Source organism: Lepidochelys olivacea (assembly GCF_965140295.1).
Source record: "Lepidochelys olivacea isolate rLepOli2 genome assembly, chromosome: 2".
Classification (NCBI taxonomy): domain Eukaryota; kingdom Metazoa; phylum Chordata; order Testudines; family Cheloniidae; genus Lepidochelys; species Lepidochelys olivacea.
Window position 1 is genome coordinate 218,840,950 of NC_140412.1, and position 23,237 is coordinate 218,864,186.

At 38.9% G+C, this 23,237-nt stretch overlaps 2 protein-coding genes across 4 annotated transcripts in view; both read right to left on the bottom strand.

Moving 5' to 3' along the window:
- PHF14 (PHD finger protein 14) overlaps positions 1-23,237 on the bottom strand; it is a 299,910-nt gene that overhangs the window by 150,943 nt on the left and 125,730 nt on the right. The gene's annotated exons all lie outside the window — the stretch shown is intronic.
- LOC311515653 (uncharacterized protein) lies at positions 1,780-22,343 on the bottom strand (the record flags this gene model as incomplete). The annotated part of the gene is made up of 3 exons (XM_084618886.1): positions 22,182-22,343; positions 4,087-5,082; positions 1,780-1,800 (listed from the first exon to the last, which is right to left on the bottom strand). The coding sequence occupies exons 1-3, from the start codon at positions 22,188-22,190 to the stop codon at positions 1,780-1,782; spliced, it is 1,026 nt and encodes a 341-aa protein (XP_084475012.1). The 5' UTR covers positions 22,191-22,343.

A 23,237-nucleotide genomic window follows, 5' to 3' on the forward strand; every position in this document is an offset into this window, starting at 1 on the left:
ACGTGGTTCAGACCTGGGTCTGGGTTTGCAGCAGGCTAGTGGGTCTGGCTCAAACCAGGCAGGGCACTGAAGTCCTAAGCTGACAGGGAAGGAAAGCAGGGGCAGAAGTAGTCTTGGCACATCAGTTGGCAACCCCCAGGGGGTTTCTGTGATCCATCCCGTCACACTCTTATACTCTTTTTATTAAAGCATTACTAACAGTACATGTTCTATGATGTACACACATACTTTTGTCAATCAGTTTCTCAGTTGGGGATCCATGATTAACACTGCATTTGAAAAAGGCTCCATCAATAAAAAAAAAGTTTGAGAACCTCTGGTCTAGGTGTACTTGGCTCTGCCTCAGTGTAGGGGGCTGGACTTGATGATGTCTTGAGCATCCTGCACTACATTTCTATTACTCTATAATTTTAATATTTTCTGTACTATTTTCCATCTTATTCCTTATTCCTCTTAGTCATTTATTTTTTTTTGACTGCAGCTGTACACTGAACAGTAAATTGTCCACAGTAATGCCAAGGTCCCTTTTCAGAGTTCTTCAGTTAATTTAGAAACTTGCCAGGCGTATGAGTAGTTAATATTTCTCCCTCATATATGCATTATTTTACATTTATTAATGTTGAACTTCATTAGCCACTATGTTGCACATTCACCTAATTTAGTTAAGTTCCTCATAGTCTTCCCTGGACTCTACTAACCGAAATAACTGTATCATCTACACATGTTGCTAACTTGCTGTCTACCCTCCCTTGAAGATTATTTATAAACAGATTAAACTACACTGAACCCAGTACGAAACTTGGAGGAAATATGGAAACACGCCACTGTTAACATTTTGCCACAAGGAAAATTGATCATTCATTCCTATTCTGTTTCCTATCTCTTAGCCAGTTTTCAAACCACGACAATATTTACCTCTCATGCTATTACTATTTCATTTCTTTAGTAGCCTCTTCTGAGGAACTTGATAAAACGCTTTTTGAAAGCTTAAAAGAACTTCAATTAGTTCATCTTTATCCATTACTTAATTGACATATTCAAAGAATTCTAATACATGAGTGAAACATGATTTCTCTTTGCAGAAAATGGTGGTGAGATCCTATCATATCATGTGTAGGAAAGTCTTTACACACATGATGACACTTAAAAACACAAATGTAGGCAATATGGTAAACACATATTTCTGCTATCAATTTGCATTTTCTACTTCTAGAGGGCCATCTGGAAATTGATATCAATGTAGTTTATTTTTACTTTGTTGCATTGTATTTTGCAACTTGTTCTTATATGTTAAAATCATAGAATTATATCATTTTTCAAAGTAAAATGTTTCACTTTGACTTTACCCTTTGCATGCCATTTCATATTTTACTTATTATTTATTTTTTTAAAAAATATATGTAGACAACCTGCTAGAAGAATTAGCAAAATAACAAGCAGTGAGTAAAAGGGTTAGTTACAAGTCACATCTCTCATTAGCAATCAAACCCAACTGTGCAGATCAATATGGCAACAAGTTCATATAGCTGAGGTAACCTTCACTTACAGAAAAAGAGTAGATTTCTCTCCCTTTGGAGCTCATTAGCAGGGGATAACCAGATCACAGGACAGATTCAATTTCAATTCCCTAAAGAAGAAAAGCTCCATAAACAGAGCCCTTCATTACTGCTGCAGTTGTTTGAAAAATGAAGATAATATTTAACATTTGAGTAATATGTAAACCATCTTAAAAACAATTTCTGATCCCAATACATGTACACATACTCCCAGAATAAAAAGCTAATGCAAAGTCAGTAAAATCTGTCAACATAGAGAACATAGAGAAAGTTGAGCACAGAAAAAACTAATGAATTATTATCCTTGCTTAGAATTCCTATGAAATCCCAAAATTCACAGCTTGTAAATTAATTCATTAATAATTTCAATTCCAGTACTCTAACAATTTCCTTTTCCTACTTTAGGCCCTGATCCTGCAAACTCCTCTGAATAGTCAGATCTCTGCATGGAGTATTAATTAATTTCAAGGAGGCTCTAACAGGAAACAGGGTTGTGACCAAGCAGAACCAATAATAGGACTGCAGTCTTAGCTATTATAGGAGGAACTGTTACCTGGGCGCCCCATGACCCAGGACATGGCCCACCCTTTTATACCCCTCTGTATATAACAGCCTTCTGCTGATGCCAGCTAGCTAATGTAGTTAGTCCTATTGCTCAAGTGGCAGAGGTCTATGCTGAAATACTGAAAGTTTAAGATTCAGTCCCTCCTTGTGATGCACAGTTGGGGAGGGCTGTGACAGTTCTACGTAATAGTTTGTTTTAATCTTTCAAAAAATAGTGGGAAATAACATACAAAGAATTATGTTAAAAAGTTATTTAATTTCTGAAATCAAATATTGGAAAGTTCGGAAATGCAGCCTTAATTCTGCTGTCTTAGGCATATGCTTTACAAAAGTCTTTAATTACATGATCACATACCATTTTTCCCCCAGAGAACCTTTGTTTCATTGAACATACAAGATAGACACACATGGGGCAGAATTAAGGTTGCACGGGAAACCTTAAATCTTGCATTTCCTAATTTTGTGCACTTGACCTAGCAACCTACATAATTATCTTTTAATATGTATATATTTTCATACAAAAAAAATCTATCAGAAAGAGTACTAGGCACTTCACAGACAAGAACAACAAAGATTCCTGTCATAAAATTCTTATAATCGAAACACAGAATGTATAAAAAAGTCAAATGTAATGAACCAAAATAAAACTGAAATAAAAGATTTAATAATCAATGTTCATATATTTCTAACACATTATGAACCTAACTAGAACAAATCCAAAAACATTTTTATATAATATTTAAAAATAACATTCAACAGTTAAATAAAATACAGTTAAATACCCAGGTTAACATTTCTTTGTAAGAGGTGTTCTTGCCATTTGGAATTATTTCTTATCAATAGTAGTTTCCAAAATTTACAAAAATATATACAATCGGAAAACAATCCCTGCCCCAAAGTTTACAAAACTAAGCACCTAACCCTAACTTTACTAGCATACTGTTAAGGTGTTTAAAGGATCAAGCCTTGAAATAACAAATATTTAAAAGTATATGGGCCACTTAAAAATCTCTTCTGTCAGAAGAAAAGGAGTACTTGTGGCACCTTAGAGACTAACCAATTTATTTGAGCATGAGCTTTCGTGAGCTACAGCTCACTTCATCGGATGCATACCGTGGAAACTGTAGCAGACTTTATATATACACAGAGAATATGAAACAATACCTCCTCCCACCCCACTGTCCTGCTGGTAATAGCTTATCTAAAGTGATCATCAGGTTGGGCCATTTCCAGCACAAATCCAGGTTTTCTCACCCTCCACCCCCCCACACAAATTCACTCTCCTGCTGGTGATAGCCCATCCAAAGTGACAATTCTTTACACAATGTGCATGATAATCAAGTTGGGCCATTTCCTGCACAAATCCAGGTTCTCTCACCCCCTCACCCCCCTCCCAAAAACCACAAACTCACTATCCTGCTGGTAATAGCTCATCCAAAGTGACCATTCTCCCTACAATGTGCATGATAATTAAGGTGGGCCATTTCCAGCACAAATCCAGGTTTTCTCACATCCCCCCCACCCCCATACACACACAAACTCACTCTCCTGCTGGTAATAGCTCATCCAAACTGACCACTCTCCAAGTTTAAATCCAAGTTAAACCAGAACATCTGGGGGGGGGGGAGGGTAGGAAAAAACAAGAGGAAATAGGCTACCTTGCATAATGACTTAGCCACTCCCAGTCTCTATTTAAGCCTAAATTAATAGTATCCAATTTGCAAATGAATTCCAATTCAGCAGTTTCTCGCTGGAGTCTGGATTTGAAGTTTTTTTGTTTTAAGATAGCGACCTTCATGTCTGTGATTGCGTGACCAGAGAGATTGAAGTGTTCTCCGACTGGTTTATGAATGTTATAATTCTTGACATCTGATTTGTGTCCATTTATTCTTTTACGTAGAGACTGTCCAGTTTGACCAATGTACATGGCAGAGGGGCATTGCTGGCACATGATGGCATATATCACATTGGTGGATGTGTAGGTGAACGAGCCTCTGATAGTGTGGCTGATGTTATTAGGCCCTGTGATGGTGTCCCCTGAATAGATATGTGGGCACAATTGGCAACGGGCTTTGTTGCAAGGATAAGTTCCTGGGTTAGTGATTCTGTTGTGTGGTATGTGGTTGTTGGTGAGTATTTGCTTCAGGTTGCGGGGCTGTCTGTAGGCAAGGACTGGCCTGTCTCCCAAGATTTGTGAGAGTGTTGGGTCATCCTTTAGGATAGGTTGTAGATCCTTAATAATGCGTTGGAGGGGTTTTAGTTGGGGGCTGAAGGTGACGGCTAGTGGCGTTCTGTTATTTTCTTTGTTAGGCCTGTCCTGTAGTAGGTAACTTCTGGGAACTCTTCTGGCTCTATCAATCTGTTTCTTTACTTCTGCAGGTGGGTATTTTAGCTGTAAGAAAGCTTGACAGAGATCTTGTAGGTATTTGTCTCTGTCTGAGGGGTTGGAGCAAATGCGGTTGTATCGCAGAGCTTGGCTGTAGACGATGGATCGTGTGGTGTGGTCAGGGTGAAAGCTGGAGGCATGCAGGTAGGAATAGCGGTCAGTAGGTTTCCGGTATAGGGTGGTGTTTATGTGACCATTGTTTATTAGCACTGTAGTGTCCAGGAAGTGGATCTCTTGTGTGGACTGGACCAGGCTGAGGTTGGTGTTGGGATGGAAATTGTTGAAATCATGGTGGAATTCCTCAAGGGCTTCTTTTCCATGGGTCCAGATGATGAAGATGTCATCAATATAGCGCAAGTAGAGTAGGGGCTTTAGGGGACGAGAGCTGAGGAAGCGTTGTTCTAAATCAGCCATAAAAATGTTGGCATACTGTGGGGCCATGCGGGTACCCATAGCAGTGCCGCTGATCTGAAGGTATACATTGTCCCCAAATGTGAAATAGTTATGGGTAAGGACAAAGTCACAAAGTTCAGCCACCAGGTTAGCCGTGACATTATCGGGGATAGTGTTTGTCACCTACAATTGTTACAAACAAAATCTAATGTTATCATAAATGAAAAGATCAGAGGAAAAAAACTATTTGTACAGTTTATTTATTTTTCACATCGGACAGCCAGTTTCATTGCTTTCCATCTCCAGTTAGGTCCTGATCCTGCAGACACTTATGCACTCTGGTAATTTTAGCCTGGTGCATAGTCCCAAATCTCATGCAAGACTACTCAGCTGTGTAAAGTTATTTTTGTGTGACAGTGTTGCAAGGTTGGGGTCTTAGTTTCCCCAGTTTGTGTGGGTCTTTCAAAAGGCATGAGAGAAAAAACATGTACACAAAATAGGAAAAATGTGGCAACCATAAAAAACGGCAGAGAACTCAAGGGTGAGGGTAGCACAGAAACTACATTTAACTTTTTAAAATTGACTAGATTTCAAATTGATAATAACTTTTAGAATAACATTAACTTAACCAGAAATGTGACTGAGGTAGGTCAATATTAATATATTATTTCCTTGATAATAATGGTAACTAAATAAATTGCTTTTTATCATTAAACACCTACATATGTGCTATGTAATGCATAGGGCAACTAAGAAAGCTGTGTTAAGGGAGCTATTACGTTATTATTGTTTTCCCATTAGATTTCACAATCTTCAAAAACACTTTGTCTTTCTGGATAACTGACCTTGGCAAACCAACACTAAATAAGCCTTTTGCGCATTTATGTCTGAAATATTAAACTTCTAACAGTGCATACATCTTTAGAACACTGAAATTTTAAATCAGATTCACATTTGTTTCAAATGAATTTCCACTGATAAGAACTCTACTTGAAAACCTACAAAATCCATCACTCAATGTTAATTGCCAACAATCACCATCTACACAGAGATACTTTTTGTCCCAATCAAGCACTGACCTTGCCCAACCTTGATTGGCTTGGAAAATGTCACAGAATCTTAGCACAGGGTAGTATGATTGTAGCAAGACGTACCTATGACTTCACTCATACTGGTTTCACAAGTAAAATATTACTTTCTATATCATACTATTTTTTCTTCAAATAGAATTCTTAAAAACAAAACAAAAGACCCACTCTTTTGAAATAGGGACACAATCTCCATTTAGGTGAGGTGTCAGAGGACCAGACACTACATTTTTTTAATTAAGAAAAAATGTAAGTGTTTAAATTGCCCTATTTTATTAGCAGATATTCCCAAAGGCAATGTGGGATGAACTAAAAGGGCAGTGGATAAACATTTTATGATGCAGGTTTTAATTAAAAAATAACGCATGATTTTTATTTCAATTAAAAAGATATTCTATTAAGAAGTGCCAGGTGTTGAAACACTGTCCCAAGGGCTAATATCCAAATAGTGGAAAAAAAATCGTGCTGATGAGTTTTAAATAAGCAAAAAGAGAGACTGCATGTCAGTTTGAATATCATCAGCATGTTAAATTAACATAAGGGACAATATCTCTTCTGAGGACAATTATACATTATGGACATATATACAATCATGGCTTGCACACACACAGTACAGCCAAGGACACAAATTCAAACAAAAATCTACATTAAAAGAGAAAAAGTTTGCCCTAATAACAAAAAAACAAACAAACAAAAAAAAAACCCAGAAGAAGACGGAGAGTAAATAACAGCATCTTACATTGATACAATGCCTCTCATCACAAAAATTCACAAAATGCTTTTCAAACCTTTAGACAGATCTTCATTACACAGGAGTCATTTCAGGACCTAAAAGAAGCCATGTTCAGGATTGAGGATGGAGCCAGGCTATCAACAAGCACAGCACATTTGACAACAGGGTTGCAAAGAGGAATTTCACTAGTTATAACAGGGCAAAACTCATCTATGATAGAAAATGAAAGTGAGCTTTAAATGTCCATGCAGAACAGACAGATCCTTGATTTTTAAGGTCTCATCTGAAAGAACCTCTTTTCCCACCAAAAACTGAATGTAAATGGGCTATCACCAGCAGGAGAGTGAATTTGTGTGGGGGGGTGGAGGGTGAGAAAACCTGGATTTGTGCTGGAAATCACTTTAGATAAGCTATTACCAGCAGGACAGTGGGGTGGGAATAGGTATTGTTTCATATTCTCTGTGTATATATAAAGCCTGCTGCAGTTTCCACGATATGCATCTGAGGAAGTGAGCTGTAGCTCACGAAAGCTTATGCTCTAATAAATTGGTTAGTCTCTAAGGTCCCACAAGTCCTCCTTTTCTTTTTGCGAATACAGACTAACACGGCTGCTACTCTGAAACCTGTAATTAAAGGGACACTGAAACTGGCAATGTTCAGATAACTTTTCAGTAATAAAAAACTGCTTGGATTTAGATGGAACTGTCTATTGCTGTGGAAACAAAACAATGTCTTGAGAAGACAAACACTGAAGCCTTCTCTATTCTTGTAGCAGTAGTAGTAGTAACATCATAGGTCTACTTCAGTAACAAAGTAGGTGATTTTTTGTACCTTATGCTCTATGACAGTGATACTCAGACTGAGGAGCGTGAACTGCAAGTGGCTCTCTAATGTGTCTCTTGCTGCTCTTTGCAGTACATGATATTGAAACACTGTGTGAATTAATTATTAACCAGTCAGGATGCTTTTATTATGTTATTAGCCAATTAAGTTATCAGCTTGCACTAAGTTATTAATTTATTTGCTATGAGAATAATATATATAAACTAAATATTTCCCCTGTTGTACTGTTTAAATATGAATATATAGTATTATAGTAAATGAAACAATAAATTCATACTACTGTAGCTCTTTTGGGTAATGTTGGTTGCTAATTTGGCTCCTGAACCACTGAGATCTGAGTATCACTGCTTTATATGATAACTTGGCAAAATGGAATGAATTAAGGATGCACTGCCAACATTCAATCTAATTATCTGGTTTCTTTAAAGGAAAGTCTCTGATGTTAACAGAAGCTTCCATATGTTTGAAATATATATCTCAAGAAAAATCATGAGTTAATATAATACAGTAAACTAAAAATCCAGGCCATTCCCAATTCTGCTCCTGCTGCTTCTTCAGCATTTCTAAGATCCGTCCTTTTCTCTCTATTCCCAATAGCCAAATCTCTTGCTCAGGCCCTCATTTTATCCTTCCTTATTTACAGCAACATACTCCTTTCTGGCCTCATAAATACATACATATTTCCTCCCCAATCCTTCAGTCCATATAAGATGCTACTGCTAAAATCATCTTTCTTGCCTGCTGGTGTGATCTTGACTTTTCTTGATCCCTCCTTTGGATTCCCATCTAATATTGTTGCAAATTTAAGTTTTCTGTCACCATTTTTCAAAACTCTACATAATTCTACCCCTTCCTACTTATCCTTGTCAAACTTTGTGCTGGCCCCAAACTTTCTGGTTAATCAATCTCTTCTACCCATTGCCAGTTTCTCATGCAATCAACCTTCATGCCTTCTTTTATGCAGTCCCGCTATGTATGGTATGAACTCCCTGAACTCACGTGCAAGGCCTCTATCCTCTATGCATTAAAGTCCCTCTTAAGGACCTCCTTTTGCTGTGCTGCTTATAGTGAATCAAGGTGACGTATATAAATAGCTTATTCTTCTTCTTTCCCTCAACTCTGCCTACTTGGTTTGTTCTTAGAATGTGTGCTCCTAGGAGCACAGACCATCTTTACGTGTTTGGAAAGCACCTAGCACATGCTGGGCACTACTACAAGTAAATAATATATTAAATAATTATACTCCTAAATAAAAATCTATGAAATGTTATTCCTTCACAAGTATGATTTGTAATTTTCATATCCAAATGTCTTGCTAAGCATGTTACATGCCAAGTTTCTGACAAGAGCAAATTAGTACATACAAGTTTTAAACTTCAAAAATATGGTGTTTAATAAATAGAAGAGCTGAATTGTTCAGTAAAGTGACATCATCTTACAAAAAGCAAAGCCCCTAAAAAGTAAATAGAAAAAGGTGTTCCAACTGTATGGAATTTAAAAAATGCTTGAGTACATTTTATTTGTTATAGAGTGACCTTAATGCACACTAAGTCCCAAAACACTAACTCTCTGGGGAAACATAATCTAAAGAGATTTAAAGGGGACACTCAACTTGGTATCAAATCAGCTACCAAAAACAAGATAGTTCCAGCTAACATACCTACCTCTGAGTCGCTCTGCCACTTTTTGTTGTTTTGTAATCATGTATCCTTAATTTTAAAAAATGTTCTCTCCCCATTATGAAAAATTCACACAAAACAGGAAAATTACTAGTTACACAGGAGAATCAGTGAATAGACTTTACAAAAAGTGCTGTCAAATTTGCAAAGTAAAGAAACTGAAAATAGAGAAACTTTCTCGCTAATCTCTTTCATTTATAGCAATCTTAGCTGAAACTTGTAAAAGAAACAGTAAAACAAATTAATACACAAACATGTTTAAGAAATTATTTCAAGGGAGATTTCTTAAAGAAAAGACAGGAGAGGCAGGGATCCAGTTAAAATGGGGTGTGCAAGTAATTTTTCTCTATCCTATCAAAACATTAGACAGCGGATGAATAGAGGGAAGTCCTAGACTGTAGTAGTGGAACAAGTAGGCAGGGAAGGAAATGAATGAAGTCAGTCATATAGGATGTATCACATCCAGGGAGAGTTCTGAATCCCAGGAGGGCATTTATGAATTGGTTTTAGAAAAGGAGAGGATGCTAAAGAAGGTGATGAGGTAGGGGAGTAAAATGGCTCCACTTCCTGGTATGAGAAAATATTTGTCATACTATTTAAAAAATTAAGGAGTTAGGAAGACGGACACAGATAAAATGACAATATTTGAAATAAGAAGTGAATAACTACAGGATAAGGATTTCAGCAGAGATGTGATAGAGGAAAAGAGTTTCAACTCAAGGTGGGTATCAGTATATCTTGTCTTAGTGGCAATAGTTAAGGAGAGTGAAAGTCAAAGACAAAGATGAATTTTACCCAAAAGAAGAGGCTTCAGTCTCTGAAACATTCAGGAGTAAGTGGCTTTGGAGTAGCCAGTAGCTGACAGAATCAAGACAGAGAGATGGGAGCAAATGAGATCAGAGAATATACTCACTGTACTGTTTGGAATATCCTCACAAAAGAGAATCTATAATTGAACAAATGAAAAGACATCCCAAAAAGATGAGAAGATGACGACAACCTAGGACAAAGGATTATCCCCTAAATGGGGACAAGGAAAAGATATGAAGCTTCACTATTCCCTCCCAAACAAGAGAAAGCAGTTACTAAGATAGGATCCCAACCAAATGAGCAGACTTCAGAATACACCAGAGTTAACTTGGGGTATTAATGGACGATAAGTAGTTACAAAAATATCAATTTCTGTTCAGTTCAATTCAGTGAGACTGTATTGGCATGACAAGCTGTACACAAGTGTTGCCAACGAAAATTATAAAAAAACAAACGTCAGGTACATGTGCCTGTCATGGGCAGGTATTATCCATCCATGATAGGGCTAAATACTATGTTTAGGGTTTAATCCCGTGTCCACTGGTTCTTCCTGATCAACCAACAGAATGCTACATGGCAGTAGAGGCATTACTTTCTCTCTCTCTTCCTTTTCTTCAATATTTCAAAGACTGAAGTAGAAAATGTCTTTCTGTCTCAATCTCTCTTTTGCTGAACTGGTTGCTCAATCTTTCTTTGGGTTTAAACTGTTCTTTGAGCATCCTAATTTCCATATCAAATATTGACAGTTTCAGAGTAGCAACCGTGTTAGTCTGTATTCGCAAAAAGAAAAGGAGTACTTGTGGCACCTTAGAGACTAACCAATTTATTTGAGCATAAGCTTTCGTGAGCTATAGCTCACTTCATCGGATGCATTCAGTGAAAATACAGTGGGGAGATTTATATACATAGAGAACATGAAACAATGGGTGTTACCATACACACTGTAAGGAGAGTGATCACTTAAGGTGAGCTATTACCAGCTGGGGATGGAACCTTTTGTAGTGATAATCAAGGTGGGCCATTTTCAGCACTGACAAGAACGTCTGCGGAACAGTGTGTGGGAGGGGGTGGGGGGGATAAACAAGGGGAAATAGTTTTACTTTGTGTAATGACCCTTCCACTCCCAGTCTCGATTCAAGCCTAACTTAGTTGTATCCAGTTTGCAAATTAATTCCAATTCAGCAGTCTCTCATTGGAGTCTGGATTTGAAGTTTTTTTTGTTGAAGAATTGCAACTTTTAGGTCTGTAATCGAATGACCAAAGAGATTGAAGTGTTCTCCAACTGGTTTTTGAATGTTCTAATTCTTGACGTCTGATTTGTATCCATTTATTCTTTTACGTAGAGACTGTCCAGTTTGACCAACGTACATGGCAGAGGGGCATTGCTGGCACATGATGGCATATATCACATTGGTAGATGTGCAGGTGAATGAGCCTCTGATAGTGTGGCTGATGTGATTAGGCCCGATGATGGTGTCCCCTGAATAGATATGTGGACACAGTTGGCAACGGGCTTTGTTGCAAGGATAGGTTCCTGGGTTAGTGGTTCTGTTGTGTGGTGTGTGGTTGCTGGGACTGAAGGTAAAAAATCCATTACAATCTACATACCACAGAGACTATGCTGACAGCTTGTGCCACACACTCTCAAAGAAACTGCGGAACCACCTGATCAACATCCTCTACAGCAAACAGGGAAAGATTAAGAATGAGCTCTCAAAACTGGATACTTTCATAAAAAAAAACCTTCCACACAAACTCCCTCGTGGCTGGACTTTACAAAAACTAGACAAGCCATTTACAACACACACTTTGCTTCTCTACAAAAGAAAAAGGACACTAAACTATTACATGCCACAAGGGGCCACAACAGTGGTTCCCTTAACCAACCCAGCAATATTGTTAATCTATCCAACTATACTCTTAGCCCAGCTGAAGAATCTGTCCTATCTCGAGGCCTCTCCTTCTGCCCCACCACCCCCATGAACATGATACAGTTCTGTGGTGACCTAGAATCTTATTTTCGACGTCTCCAACTCAAGGAATATTTCCAACACACCTCTGAACAACATACTAACCCACAGAGATCTTCCCACCAAGACTACAAAAAGAAGGATTCTGCGTGGCCTCCTCCTGAAGGTCGAAACAACAGACTGGGCTTCTACACATAGTGCTTCCGCCGACGTGCACAGGCTGAAATTGTGGAAAAGCAGCATCACTTGCCCCATAACCTCAGCCATGGAGAACACAATGCCAACCACAGCCTATATTTGGCAATAGTTTAGAGCATATATACAGAGTTTTATACATTTCACTGGAGTATAGCAGTTTACTAGTGTGACAGTTCCATGCAACTTCTTAATGTTTCTGATTTGTTCTTCCCAGTGATTTCAATATTAATATTTGGCAGGGTCAGATTAAGGCACTAAAGCAAGGGTGGACAAACTTTTTGGCCTGAGGGCCACATCGGGGTTGCGAAACTGTATGGAGTGCCGGGTAGGGAAGGCTGTGCCTCCCCAAACAGCCTAGCCCTCGCTCCCTATCCTCCCCCTCCTACTTCCTGCCCCCTGACTGCCCCCCTCAAACCCCTGACCCATCCAACCCCCCCGGCTCCTTGTCTCCTGACTGTCCCCTCCTGGGACCCCCCACCCCTAACCACCCCACTCCTCCCTGTCCCCTGACTGCCCCGCCCCCTATCCACACCCCCGCCCCCTGACAGGCCCCCCGGGACTCCCACGCCTATCCAACCGCGCCTGCTCCCCGTCCCCTGACCGCCCCCCCCCCAAGAACCTCCGCCCCATACAACTGCTCCCTGTCCCCTGACTGCCCCAGGGATCCCCAGACCCTTATCCAACCCCACCCCACCCCCCTCCCGCTCCCTGCCCCCTTACCATGCCGCTCAGAGCGGCAGGATTGGCAGCTGTGCCGTGACTGTGGGGGAGGGGGGACAACAGGGGCGGAGCCAGGGGCTAGCCTCCCCAGGCGGGAGCTCAAGGGCAGGGCAGGACAGTCCCGTGGGCCAGATGTGGCCCGTGGGCCATAGTTTGCCCACCTCTGCACTAAAGGCTCATGCTTGAGATCCCAGCTGGAGTCAGGTGATAAGGGCAGAATTTCAATTTCATTGGCGGGGCGGGGGGGGGATTTCTAGCCTTTGTGTTTGCAAAAAAAATGCTTTAAAGCAGGACACAAGCGTAACCAGTCAGAAGGCATCTACCCAAGTCTGCAAACAGCCTGAAACAATACCTTTGAGATATGGGGAACTACCATACACCTCAGTGTGCTATTAATTCCAAGATCTACTGCTAGCCGGAGTGTGTGTTGGGAGAACGGTGGAAAATCCTGATAATATCACCCCAGCAGAGGACTGTGTGTGTGGCAGGAGAAAGAGAGTACCAGGGCCCCAACCCAAGCACTCAAGCAGGAACACATCAACTGCAGGGGTATAAGTACAATGAACATAAGAATGGGCATTCTGGGTCAGACTAATGGTCCATCTAGCCCAGTATCTTGTCTTCCAACAATGGCAGGTACCAGATGCTTCAGAGGGAATGAACAGAACAGGACAATTATCGAGTGAGTTATTCCCTGTTGTCCACTTCCAGATTCTGGCAATTAGAGGCTTAGGGACACCCAGAGCCTGGGGCTGTGCCCCTAACCATCCTGCCTAATAGCCATTCATGGACTTTTTTTTTTTAACCCAATTATACATTTGGCCTTCACAACATCCCCTGGCAATGAGTTCCACAGGCTGACTGAGCATTGGGTGAAAAAGTACTTCCTTTTGTTTGTTTTAAACCTGCTGCCTATTAAATTCATCCACAACGCCTGGTTATTGTGTCATGTGAAGGGGCTAAATAACACTTACCTATTTACTTTCTCCACATCATTCATGATTTTATATACTTCTATCATATCTCCTCCCATCTTAGACATCTCTTTTCTAAGTTAAACAGTCCCAGTCTTTTTAATCTCTCCTCAGATGAAAGTTGTTCCGTACTCCTAATAATTTTTCTTGCTCTTCTCTGTACCATTACAAATTTTCACCTTTTTTTTTTTTTTGAGATGGGGAGATCAGAAGTTCATGCAGTATTCAAGGGATGGGCATACCATGGATTTATACAGTGACCTTATAATATTTTCTGTCATGTTATCTATCCCTTTCCTAATGGTTCCCAACATTTTGCTTTTTTGACTACCACTGCATATTGAGCAAATGTTTTCAGAGAACTAACCAAGATGACTCCAAGATCTCTTTCTTGAGAGGTAACCACTAATTTACATCACATCATTGTATATGTATAAATTGTGATTATTTTTTCTAATGTGCTTTATTTTAAATTCATCAATATTGACTTTCATTGCCATTTTGTTGCCCAGTCACCCAGTTTTGTGAAATCACTTTGTAACTCTTCACAGTCAGCTTTAGACTTAACTATCAAGTAATTTTGTATCGTCTGCAAACTTTGCCACCTCACTCTTTACTCCTTTTCCAGATCATTTATTAATATGTTGAACAGCACTGGTCCCAGTACAAATTATTGGGAGGACCCCACTATTTACCTCTCTCTACTGTAAATGTTGACCATTTATTCCTACCCTTTGTTTTCTGTCTTTTAACCAGTTACTGTTCAATGAGAGGACCTTCCCTCTTATCCCATGATTGCTTACTCTGCATAAGAGCCTTTGGTGAGAGTCATCGAACACTTTCTTAAAGTCCATGTACACTGTATCCACTGGATCACCCTTGTCCACATGCTTCTTGACACTTTCAAAGAATTCTAATATATTGGTGAGACGTGTTCCCTTTACAAAAACCATGTTGATTCTTCCAACATAGGAGGTTCATCTATGTGTCTGATAATTCCATTCTTTACTACAGTTTCAACCAATTTTCCTGATACTGAAGTTAGGCTTCCCAGCCTGTACTTGGCAGGATCGCCTTTGGGCCTTTTTTTAAAAATGGGTGTTACATTAGCTATCTGCAGTCAGCTGGTAATACAGAGGCTGACAAAAAGCAATAGGTTATATACCACAGTTAGTATGGTGACATATTACTGTTTAATCTATTAATTTGTTACAAAACCTCCTCTACTGACATCTCAAGCTGGGACAGTTCCTCTGATCTGTCACCTAAAAAGAATGGCTCAGGTATGGGAAGGGCCCTCATATCCTCTGCAGTGAAGACAGAAGCAAAGATTTAATTTAGCTTCACCGCAGTGGCCTTTTCTTTGAGTGCTCCTTTAACACCTCGATTGTTCAGTGGCCCCACTGATTGTTTGGAAGGTTTTCTGCTTCTGATGTACTTAAGAACAATTTTACTGTTCGTTTTTGTTTCATTAGTTGCACTTTAAAGTCTTCTTTGGACTATTTAATTATACTTTTATACTTCACTTGCCAGAGTTTTCCTCATAAGGATTTGATTTCCAATTTTTTAAGGATGCCTTTTGGCTTCTACCTGCCTCTTTTACTTTGGTATTTAGCCATGATGCATTTATTTGGTCCTCTTACTGTTTGTTTTTTTAATTTGGAATATACATTTTGTTTGAACGTGTATTATAGTGTTTTTAAAGAGTTTCCATGCAGCTTGTAGGCATTTTACAGTTGTTTTAACACTGTTCCTTTTAACTTCCATTTAACTAGCTTCCTTATTTTTGTGTAGTACCCCTTTTTGAAGTTAAATGCATCAGGGGTGCATTTCTTTGGTATTTCCCTTTCTGAGGTGATGTAAAATTTAATTACATTATGGTTGATATTATCAAGCAGTTCAGCTATATTTACCTCTTGGATCAGATCCTATGCTCTGCGCTTTGGACTACATGAAGAATTGCCTCTCCCCTTGTGGGTTCCAGGACTAGCTACACCAAGAATCAGTCATTTATGGTGTCTAAAATAATGGGCCTACTGCTGCCATCCCTGCCCTCGAGAGGGGGAAGGGAGGACGTCTGATGACACATTTTGTGCCCAAAAGGTAAAGGGGCTCTGCTGTCACTGCTGGGGGGAAGAAGGTTGCCCCCTGCTGTGTGGCTGCCCCTATCATGCTGAGCTGGAAGGGGACAGGGGCAAAGCCGTGGGGTTGGAGCCCTGGGCTCTTTCTCTGGCCTTGAGTTCTGGTTTTGCATCTTGATGCATTTTTCAATTTTTGATTCTTTGGTGCTTTGAAGGTATGCTGATTCGATTGAGATGGCATCACAAACTATATATTCTTTTCTGTCTGGTGATTAGCAGTGGAAATCCAGGCAGTACTACTCTGTAGACATCGTTGCTGGGATTCCTGTGTGCAAACAGTATTGGTTTGCAAAACTACAGATGTATGGTTTTGCTCTGGGAGTTTAATCATTTGTTTAAGCTGGTCCAAGATTTCACTTTCATATAGAAGAATCGTTTACATTACATGGTCAAATAATTTTAGCAACATTTTTACTGGAGGGTTTTTATAAGGAGGCCATGGAGAAGAATAACCTCAGTTTCCAAAAAAGGGCTGAAGATGAGAGTAAATACAACCAAGAATACACTGTGTAGCGAACATAAGTGGTATGCCTTTTCCCGTTAAGCTTGAATCTGGCGTGCTTTGCTTCACATGCTAGCACTAATATGGCAATTCTTCACTCATAATTTCAGAGATTCCTTAATGTGTGTTCAATTCTGTAATTGCATATTGTCACTATGAAATAGTTGTAATCATGAGACCAACTTAAAAGCCCTAGTTAAGAGAAAAATTATCTTTGATTTAATTGTGTTTAAAAATGGAAAATAGGTATTCTACATATGGTATCACACAGGAATGAAAATATTTTGAGTGAAGGCAAAAACATCAATGCAGACACTAGGTGGCACACTTGCTCAGTACAGATAAAAGTGTCTGTCACTTTGCAGTTGATCAAAACATATATAACCATGTACCATTCAGAAATACCCAATATATTTCTCCAAAATAATTCTTTCATTTTCTAGAAAATAGGCAGTAATAAAAAGGGAAGTGCCAAACAAAAAGAAATGCCAGTAAATCAAAAAATGATTAAAAAGAAAAACAAGCATAATTACAGAGAATTACAGCCCCCCAGGATTTGTTTGGTTGTCATTCTCTTGAGAATTCTGGCTTTATGTAGAAGTGAATTTTGCAATACTTCTGTCACTATGCCATTACAGAGCAGTACTATCTGTGTGTAAATTTGTTTATAACCAGTGTATTTAGTGCATTACATGTGTTACTGTTTCTAATACAACAGTAAACATACAACATATCTATCACAGAAATTCAATTTAAAGAGTTAATTACAAAATGTTTTTGTTTGCCAGAAGTTTGTTAGATAATTTTTAGTCTCTTTTTCTTTGGTGAAACTATACCACAGGATTCTAATACCTTGGATTTGTCATTTTTGAAACTCTAGTGACATATTTTGGAGTTCGTTGCGTGAACAGTATAAGTCAACTTTTCAGCAATGTCCATATGGGACTTTATTAATTTATCGGATTAACACTTTAAACTCTCAGATTTAGATATTTATAGCAATCAAGATGGTAACAAATATTTGTATATAAAGGAGGTGGGAATTCTCAGAAAACAGGTTTTTACTTCTTATTGAAGACTACCAGGAACTTTGAAACAAGGAATCCTCTCAAAAAATTCCAGTTGTCGAAAAACAGAGGCAGAAAGAGGAAAATTAAAACTGGAAGAGAAAAGTGGTTTTCAGAAACTGGTAAGTGAATAGCCTATTTATGGCAGTTTGCCACAGCATATTAATGATTTTTCTTTTATTGTATTCTATACACTTAAATTTGTTTACAAATTACACTACCTTACCGACTTCTTTGTTCTTTTTTTTTTTGCACACTTAGATTTCCTAATGCTTGTGCCCATCTTGACATCTTAAAGATAACCATTTTATCCCCTTTTAATACAGTCCGCTACCATAAAGCACTGCAAAAGAGGCATATCTCTTTCATCTTAATATGCCCTCTCCATCAGCCTAGTGTAGCAAAAGCTCAGGCCAAACCAAAGTCTGGTATCTTGAAAGCAGCACAGGCTCACTCAGCTACTGGACTGGCTGACATATCAGGCAGACAGACCTGCTGAAAGTCTCTGGGTAAGGATAAAAAGGGTGAAAAACAAGGATGATGTCTTGGGTCTACGACAGACCACCTAACAAGGAAGAATAGGTGGATGAGGCTTTTTTTTGAATAACTAACAAAAATTATCCAAAGTACAGGACTTGGTGGTGATGGGGGACTTCAAATACCCAGATATCTGTTGGGAAAATAATACAGCAGAGTACAGATTATCCAACAAATTTTTGGAACGCACGGAGACAACTTTTTATTACAGAAGCTAGAGAAAGCAACTAGGGGAGAGGCTGTTCAAGATTTGAATGTGACAAACAGGAAGGAACTGATTGAGAATCACAAATGAAATATGAGTGACCAATGTAACAGTTGCAAAAAAAGCAAACATAATTCTGGGATGTATCAGCAGAGGTGTTGTAAGCAAGACACAAGACATAATTCTTCCATGCTACTCTGCACTAATAAGGCCACAACTGGAGTACTGTGCCCACTTCTGGGCACCACGCTTTGGGAAAGATGTGGACAAACTGGAGTGACAAAAATAAAGGTCTAGAAAACATAGCCTTTGAGGAAAGATTGAAAAAATTGGGTTTGTTTAGTCTTGAGGAAAGAAGACTGAAGGGTGACATGATAAAAGTGTTCAAGTAAGTAAAAGACTGTTATAAATAGGAGAGTGATAAATTGTTCTCTTTCTCCACTGAGAATAGGACAAGAAGTAATAGACTTAAATTGCAGCAAGGAAGATTTAGGTTAGACATTAGGAAAAACTCACTAACTATAAGAGTAGTTAAGCACTGGAACAAATTACCAAGGGAGGCGTGGAATCTCGTGACTTGGAGATTTTTAAGAACAGGTTTGACAAACACGTCAGAGATTGTCTCTAGATAATACTTAGCCCTGCCTCACTACAGGGGACTTGTCTAGATGATCTATCAAGGTCCCTTCCAGTCCTACATTTCTATGATTCTATAATTACCTTTTTATTAATAACATATTGTAGGATCATTTACGTAACTTCACATTCAGTGGTGGATAAGAACATTTTATTTTATGAAGTTCTTTCTATGGTTTTAAAATATTGCTGCTCTGAGTTGTCCTGTTAAATGTTGGATATCTAAGTATTAAGCAGAATGTCCAAAAAAATAGGAAGAGCTATTACTAAAGGACTTTAAGATGCTCATTTTAAAAAGTCAAGTGTAAATTAAATGACCAATTACTCTGAATAATTTGAGAAGGCCAGATTTTTTGTTTTATCACATAGAATTGACAAATACAGATTAGAATGTTTTATAATTATTTGTTATAATACTTCATGAAACACTGAAGCATATTTTAGTGGTCCCTTCTCTCATCATCATCTATTCAGAAATAATATCTATGACATCTCACAATTAAATCACACAATGGGTAAGTGGAAAGAATTTGAGTAGAAATGCTTCCGTTAAATACAATTAGAGTCAAGATAACAATCATGTTTATCTTAGTAAACCCGAATAGAAAACCATTCTTCTCTCCTCTACCATCTTTCCTCCATACTCTGAACAGAAATGAACAATATTAATTCACCCTAAGAAATGGTATTTATTTGTAAACTAAAAACAATACACACAAAAGCTTCCTGTGATGAATACCACTTATAATCTTAGTGCTTTGTGTGTGTCCTTTTTTTAATTGATTTACTTAGAGTGAAAACCTCTAAAAGTTAGGACCTTTTCTCCTGTATGATCCGAACAACACACACAGCAACACTCGAACAAATAAAAATAATTCACTTTATAAAAAATTATACAACCTTTTCATTGGGATTTTATGCAACGGAATCACACAATTTGTATACAATTGTGTAGTTAGTGCAATATAATTTTGATGGTAAAAGATCAGTCACTTTTGTTTAAATCATGGAACAAATGAGTCACTTCTCAAAATGACATTACTCAATACTTTTCCCTCCACTATAATACTGGATGGATGTTTTCTTTCCAGTCAAATGAGTCAAAACAGTGGTTGGCTGGAAAATATGTTCATGATTAAAGTTCTCAACCTGCATTGAGCTTTATGTGGATGCAAGGGTCTGCACACAGAAAGTTCATTGCAGGACAGTATGTCCAGCAGCACAGTATCCCTGAACAACATTAAGAGGTATACTGACTGACAAGGAAGCCACTTCCTACATGTGGATTTTCTCTAGAAGTCTCCAAAAGTTCTGAGTCCCGTCACGTAAAGTCACTGCTTTAGAAGATGTGAATGCAGATGGTATTACTTTAAGTAAACAAAGCTTTTTTTCCTTCCAACCTTTACACTTCCAGATAATTATCACATATGGTAGGCAAATAATATTTTGTGAGATTCTAAAGGAAAAGTGATTATTATATTTACCTTAATTCACTAATATACTTTACTGCTATTCAGATTATGGAAATAGATTATATTTAAGGAAATTTATTCCCCAGTAAAGTCAGGCCAGATTTTAATGTAATTATTTTACTGAACAGACTGTCTACAGTCTGACAATAACCTAGATTAGTGAGACAGACCAATTGGCTCAGAAAAAAAAATTGAACATCATTTTATTTGCTCTTTTTCATTGAAGAGAGCAAAGCAACTTGACATTTAAAGCTGGTTGTTGTTTTTTCAAATTGGGTGACATCTCATTAATAAATGATCTCAATAACAAGAGCATATGAAATTAAGCTAGATAATTAGGATCCAGCCCATTTAATTTATATAAGAAGACTGTTGTAAAGCACTAGTCATATGTCTTCATACAGATTTCTATAAACAAAATATACAGAATTATATACCTTATATAGTAAATCTTTCTAACATTTCTTATGGAAGTTCCCTGGGCAAAAATTCTGAGACGTGCACGTGTTACAAGAACAAGCTGATCACTAAATACGGAAAGGGGAAATACATCATCAATTCTCATACTTTTTCCATTTAAATTGTTCAGTAATATATAAACTTTAGTTTAGATTATTGTTTTTTCTAATGAAGATTAGCATTAGGGGCAACCAAATGAGAGATCACATGTGATTTGTGGAGATTATATTTTCCATTTCCCAGCTTTATAAAGTGAATCAACTTTGTAAAATTCTAAACAGTGTTAATTTAAAGGGTTACTCATTTGAAGTCTAGAAAATTTTAAAATTATTTGAATTGTGGAAACATCAGCAATAAGTTAATTTCTTTGTTCACATATAGTCCTTTCCATAGCAGTTTGCAAGTTGAGGGCTGATCTGCTGAACACTTACACTCCTTTACTTATTCTGGCCCTGATTCAGGAAAGAACTGAAATATGTGCTTAAATTATCCTTATTCAAGAAGGCTGTTAAGCATATGCTTAAGTGCTCTTCCTGAATCAGGATACTGAGAAGTTCTGTTGAGCTCAGTGGTTACTCATATATGCATTTGCAGGACTAAGCTTCAAGATGACTCACAAGTAGTTTCAAGCACTACATCTGTCCCTGGGTCCCCAGCATCTTCTGTAGTTTTATCACCAAACGTTCCTGTATTTTTCTATCCCCACTCCTGTGTGGTAGACTCATGTTGACAGCCAGCCAGCCAAAATGTCTGATTATGCAAGGGGAACAGTGAAACAACTGTCAAAATGTACAATGTAAACTGACAAAAATGGAGGAAAAACTCTTTGGTTTTAGTTACAGTAATATTAGTTATTGCTTGTAACACTAGTAGGTAAAAATATTCCACACAGCAGTGTCAATTTTAATCTTATTTTAAATCTTAATAAGCTGTACCCTCTGCACAGTAAAAACCTGAATGGCAGAATTTACTCCCTAACTCATCATTTCTACTTAATCATGTGATTTTCTTTATTCAAATATCCTACAAAAATTTTTGAAAATAGAGAATGTGAATCGAGGTTATGAACAGGCTAATTCTTTACATCTGATCAAGTGTCTACACAAAATATTTTAAAAGGCACTATCAAATAAAAATCCAAACATTTTAAATGAATAGAAGGCAGCAACCAAATGGGCAACCAATACAGCACACTCTAAGAGGGAAAAATATGATCCTGATTTAAAAAACAGCCGCTTTAACACTTACTGCTTCCATCTCCCCACTTCCTTCTCATAATTCCCAATTCCAGGTGGAAAGGAAGTCCTTAGTGTCCCTTACAAATGGAGTTGTAAGTATTGGCACATTTCTGCTCCCACCCCAAGCATCATCACCCTGACCTTCATTGCTCTGACATAAGACTAGACTGGAATGCATTCTGAACAACTAAGTAAATTTCCTAACTGAAAAAAGGAGTTGATATTAAATGTTCTCTACCTCCCACCTTTACACCCACTACTCTAAGCCACTGATCCCGAAACTGTGGGGGGCACACACACACACACACACACACCCCCCCTCCCCCCCTCCCCCGTGCAGGACTAGAGGGCTAGATGGAATCAGGGCAGAGCTGGGCTGGGAGCGGAGCGGAGTGGAGAAATGTTCGGGGGGAGTGCAGCGGGGCCTGGGCCCCAGACACAGCTCCGCTCCACCCCCAGCCCGGCCCCAGACACAGCTCCGCTCCACCCCCAGCCCGGCCCCAGACACAGCTCCGCTCCACCCCCAGCCCGGCCCCAGACACAGCTCCGCTCCACCCCCAGCCCGGCCCCAGACACAGCTCCGCTCCACCCCCAGCCCGGCCCCAGACACAGCTCCGCTCCACCCCCAGCCCGGCCCCAGACACAGCTCCGCTCCACCCCCAGCCCGGCCCCAGACACAGCGCCACTCCACTCCCATCCCCAGCTCTGCCTTCAACCCAAGCTCCTCTACTGAGCCAACTGTGCAGTAAAGGAGCAGGGGTGCAGACAGATTCCATTACTGGTAAGGGGTGCTGTGACAGGAAAGGTTTGGGCACCACTGCTCTAAGATGAGTTCATTGCTTACAATTCCCACCAGTCCAGTAATGGATTGCAAATCTATATTTTGTACATGCTAATCCAGAATATGGCCAACAGAGCACCTCATTCACAGTTTAACTTCTGCTTTAGGGAGCTCAGATAGTCTCAGTCCAGTTATAAGGATGAAAATGGTTAAAGGCTTGCAAGGATTTCTCTCCAAGGAGAAACTGAAAAGAATGGGATGGTTCAGTTTAGAGAGATGATGAAT